The sequence below is a fragment of the Austrofundulus limnaeus genome, unplaced genomic scaffold (genome assembly GCF_001266775.1).
Source record: "Austrofundulus limnaeus strain Quisiro unplaced genomic scaffold, Austrofundulus_limnaeus-1.0 Scaffold55, whole genome shotgun sequence".
In the NCBI taxonomy this organism is placed as follows: Eukaryota; Metazoa; Chordata; class Actinopteri; order Cyprinodontiformes; family Rivulidae; genus Austrofundulus; species Austrofundulus limnaeus.
Genome location: NW_013952457.1, coordinates 783,309 through 788,363, shown reverse-complemented (window position 1 = coordinate 788,363; position 5,055 = coordinate 783,309). Strand labels below are relative to the sequence as shown.

Here is a 5,055-nt window from a genome sequence, read left to right as displayed (position 1 = left end):
ATGTATGTATGTATGTATGTATGTATGTATGTATGTATGTATGTATGTATGTATGTATGTATGTATGTATGTATGTATGCATGCATGCATGCATGCATGCATGCATGCATGCATGCATGCATGCATGCATGCATGCATGCATGTATGTATGTATGTATGTATGTATGTATGTATGTATGTATGTATGTATGTATGTATGTATGTATGTATGTATGTATGTATGTACATTCACACCATGTGTTAGACATAGTTACAGAATGTTTGAGTTAAATATGATTTTGGTCTGTTTTACACAGGTAAAAAAGGAACTTGTGGTGCTCCAGGGTTTTGTCTTTATTTATAATAGTCAGTTAGTTTTGGAATTATTATGAATCATCCTTATGTAATGATGTTTTTGAGGTTAGCTAATCACTTGTTTTTAAGTAAGGCTAAATAAGGTGTAGGTATTATAAAGTGCTACACAGAAGTCTGATAAAAAATATGATGCTGGGGCTTTTAAACCCCAGATTAAGGTTCCTGGATGTTGTCTTTCAAACAGATTAAAGTGATAAGATGGAGAAGTCAAATCTGTTTTCTAAACTGCTTTAATATGTGCACACAAAGTTACAGTACAATATGATTACTAGACCCTATATGACCTACAGAAATACAAATACTCGGTTGGATACTATTGTGGAAGTAAAGACACTTTTGGACAACAGCAGAAAACTTGCAGTCAGAGCGTTTGAGTGTTTTTTATGAATATAAAATGATCTTACGTTTTAAGAAATACAACTATGAAATTAAAAATATGGATGTGAAAGTCAATGAAATTAAATATAAATTCTCTGTTTGTGTATATAATAATTATTTAGAGCTTGTAGGTTTTGTTTATGATTTTAGAAATATCTGCAACAGTAAAAAAAAAAAGACCTGAAAGGTCAGCATTGCTGTGACATGGGTACGTGATGCAACCTTCAGATAAAGAGTAAAAAAACTGGCTGTGAATATTAACATTCTATGTATTCAGATTTTTTGTATTGTTATTATATTTGTTATTTACATCTTTTATGTTTGTTTTTAAAGATTTAAAACATTGTGCAAAGTTTTGTACTGTACTAGTTTGATTTTTCAAATCTTGAAAGAAATAAATTATATTTATGAGGAGGCATTTAATCATTACTCTTGTTAGTAAAGTAGGTAAAACTCCATAAAGACATATTAAAAACAGCAATAGCTTCTAAAACATGAATTTGACTAGTTCTCATTAGGTTAAACCATAAGGTTAGTTTGGCCATTTGCCAAGTTTTTGCATAAAATAAAAATATTTATTGAACTGAAATCTTTAAAACAAGGAAAAGAAAATCAACTGAACATTTGATTTTCTCACTACAGCAAACAAGAGTATTTTAGTCTTTAATATTTCTGTTATTTTGAAAAAAAAACACAGCAGAAGTGCAGTTGTGGTGTGTCTCATGGCAGAGTAAAACTTGGATGGGTTCGAGAAAACAATAAATAAACAAAAATAAACAAAACCACTGACATTTGAAAACATTCTGACCTATAAAAACAGTTCTTTAGTRGAGGAGGAGTTCCCCACAATCATCCTGCCGTCGTTCCGAGACGAGGACCTGCAAAACAGATTATTTGCACGCTTCTGTTGAATATTTGACTTAAAGAGGTTTGTTTGTGTTTCTTCCCCACCTTCAGCCTCCCTGAGGCAGACCTTCTCACAGTCCTCCTGCTGGAGGAAGCGATTGTCGTTTCCTTTGCAGCCACCGTAAACGAAAGGCCTGCAGGCTCCAGAGTGACTGTTAAAGTACCAGCGCAGAGTGTATCGCTGACATTCTCCCTCATCCATGGCCTGCAGACATATGTCTGTTGAACCTAAAGTAAACATAACGAGAGAAAAAGCTAAGCACATAGAAGAGGAGGAGGCGAGTCAAATGATCAAACATGTCTGTTTGTTTTAATGCAATTTTATATAAAAAATCTCTTTGTGTCAAGCTTTTATGTCACCCGATGCACATCTTTATTTTAATAGTATTTGAACAAGCAGTTGGGTTACTAACCCAGACAAGAAGAAACCCAGAAAACAACATAAATGTATCTTAAAACTGAAAAAGCAAACTTGCAGAGGTTTACCTTCCCCTTTGACTCTCCTCTTAGACCTGACTGATCTGGACTTGTCTGCAGTCAGAGGTGTCACTTTGTCCGTTTTCTCACCATCAACTGTTGCTTTTGTCTGAACGTCAGCGCTCGCAGATTTATCCGCATCCACTTTGTCTTTTTTCTCTGACTCCTTTTTGAAATCCTCAACTGCTGATGGACACAGAAAACACAAGCAACCAGTCACACGACAGTTGAGCTGTAAAAAATAGAAGCAGGTTAACATATTGGGAGTTTAAGATTGATGGYTCAGAAATGATGTGCAGCTCATTTTAGGTCAACAATCACTTTTAAGTTGAGAGTATTTTAAGACGATATTTTGATTTTTTTTCTATCAAAATGCTCCAAAGAACAACTTATGATTCTTAAAGCACCATCAGACTCAGTGGATGGCTGTGTGGAGAAGTAGAGCAGGTCGTTCACTGGGTCRTCCAGGGCCTCGATGGAGTAGATGTGTTCGTAGTCCGGGTCGTTGGTGTTCACCACCACCCGCAGCTCACGGCCTGAAATAAGCGTCGCAGCACACTGATCAAAATCCTTCACCTGACTCTGAAACTCTCCAACCCTCACACAGATCGAAGGGCTTCAACAAGCTTTAGTGCCAACAGAGCCCTCCAACCCTTTCAAGTTCTCAAACCTTTAAATGTTTTGAACTCTTGACATAAAATTCTTTCAGTTTCCCTCAGCCTCACTCACACGTTTCTTCACTATAGAAGTGAATCATTGCTTAAGTTTTAACATCAAAAGTTTAAAATGTTTCATTTAACTTGAAACGGTCTGAAAATTTCYTGCTGTCCATGTAAACTAATGCACAAAAAGCCCCCAAACACAGAATCCTTTTACCCTCCCACAGTATTTGCCTTTAGATAAAAAGACAAATACATTTTATGTCCGTGGATCATAAACGGAATCCTTCGTTTTCTTGTTGAGAAAACCACCCAAAGTGCAGCAACACCGGTTCAATCTGTTTGTTAAAGACGAGCACGCAGAGCATCAGAACAAACACTCACCCTTCAGAACCAGCTGTTGGTCTGTTGTAGGCCGAGCCCTGACTGCAGGCTGAGACTGAGAGTCGGGGTCTGAACCTGAGAGAGCCGGACAGGAAGGAGAGCAAACATGGGTGCCAAACAAGCAAAGATTCAGAGAGTGACAGGGTCCAGGTTAGTGTTAAACAGAAGTAAGGTCAGAAATCAGAAATGCAAAATCATATTAAAGGAGGACAGATTGATCTGCTTTATAAAAGTTTGTAAAATGTTTAGAATTTGCTTTGTTTCTGCAAAAATATGACCTAAAACCTTCTCATATTTTCACAGTCATCTGAGAAATGTAAAGAAAAAAATCTAGAGAGGATAAGATGCTATAAATGTCTTGGATAATTCATTTATTTGAAGGTGAATCGATAAAGCAGATTTTGAAAAAAAAAGTTCTGGATCGTTATCAGATTAGAAGTATTTATTGGAATAAAAGTATCATGTGGACAAACCACAGGTCTGCGGAGAAAGTGTTTTGTATATTATTAGCAATTCTATCTGAAAATCCCTCCAAGCCGTCCCTCAAGTACGAGTCTAATCAGCAGTGACTGCAAAATATTTAACTGTTATGAATGATATTGAGCATTCATGCTACTGAGATGATCCATTCTTCTTCCATAAGTTTTTCAACAAGTAACTCGTTACACAATTTTTGTGCTAGTTCAACAATTCATTTACCAAAAGTTTGAGCTCATTGATGGCATTTTTTTCTCATTGACATTRAATGGAGCTGTATTCAACATCCTTAAAACCCTTTAGTGTTTATAATTTTTTACCATACTTTTTATCTTTTATTTTGGTTTTACTGTTTTCCAATTCCTTTGTGCTAATTTCAGCTTCACCATCTTTTTTGTTGACTTTAGCTTTTTTCCTGCATTTTCAGCTATTTTTCTGCTCCTTTCAGCTATTCTTTTAATTCAAACTTTTTAAGCTTCTATTTGCTAGTTTAAGATTTTTTGCGTTTTTTAGCAGAGTTTTGATAATTTTAGCTATTTTCTGCCTTTTGCTGCCATTTTCAGCTATTTTTAGTTTTTAATCTAAATTTACCTTTTTGTAAAGATTTCAGCTTCTTACAGTTTAACTTAAAAAATATGCTCTTGCACTACTTTTTTACTGTTTTTTTTGATAATTTCAGTTGATTTAGTTATAGCTTACAACAAATTGCAACTTTTTTTGATTCCTTTTCTAACTTTTCTGCCAGTGTGAGCTTTTGTACTCTGCGTTCACCATCTGTCCACTAATTTCAACTTGTTTCTGCGACTACTTACTTTGTTTTCTTAATTTCAGCAAATGTCACCTGTTCAAATTTAGCTTTAACAGATTTACCGTTTAATATTTTCAGATTCTTCAGCAGTTTTTGGTAAAAATCTTTCAGCATTATGAGTTCACACTGCATTTTTGCAGGAAATGCTAATTCTAGCAGAAGTTGGTCAGACAAAACAAAGATTAAATCTTTTTTAATTGTCCTTTTCATACGTCATTTCAAAAGAATAAATAACACTCTGTCACATTTGTTGATTCTATGTTTTTTCATCTGCTGTTGATGTTTTTATCTTTGTGAAAATCTGAGGTTTCAGTCATAATTAAGCAGAAGTATAAAACAATTCTAAACACTTCATAAACTTCCAATCATATCTGTGTAACATTTAGACATGAGGCAACACACACCCCAAAGCACCACAAAAATATTACACCAATCTGACTTAAAGCCCCAGCAAAATAACAAAAATAAAAAAATAAAAATATTCACCAACTTTAACAAGACTGACAAACATGGAACAGTCTTGCTAAAAATATCTGCAGTCCTGTTAAAGACTCAAGCCACAGCTTTGTGGACTTTGTGTCATTCCAGTCAAACATGAACAAAGAGTAAAAA

General features: G+C 34.8%; 1 protein-coding gene across 1 annotated transcript in view; it reads right to left on the bottom strand.

Annotated features, from left to right (window-relative positions):
- Positions 1 to 1,379: 1,379 nt before the first annotated feature.
- col7a1 (collagen, type VII, alpha 1) overlaps positions 1,380 to 5,055 on the bottom strand; it is a gene marked incomplete in the record, with an annotated part of 65,431 nt that continues 61,755 nt past the window's right edge. The window contains 5 exon segments of the mRNA XM_014009010.1: positions 1,380 to 1,610; positions 1,684 to 1,866; positions 2,125 to 2,301; positions 2,523 to 2,651; positions 3,159 to 3,233. Coding sequence (XP_013864464.1) covers positions 1,582 to 1,610; positions 1,684 to 1,866; positions 2,125 to 2,301; positions 2,523 to 2,651; positions 3,159 to 3,233 — 593 coding nt within the window.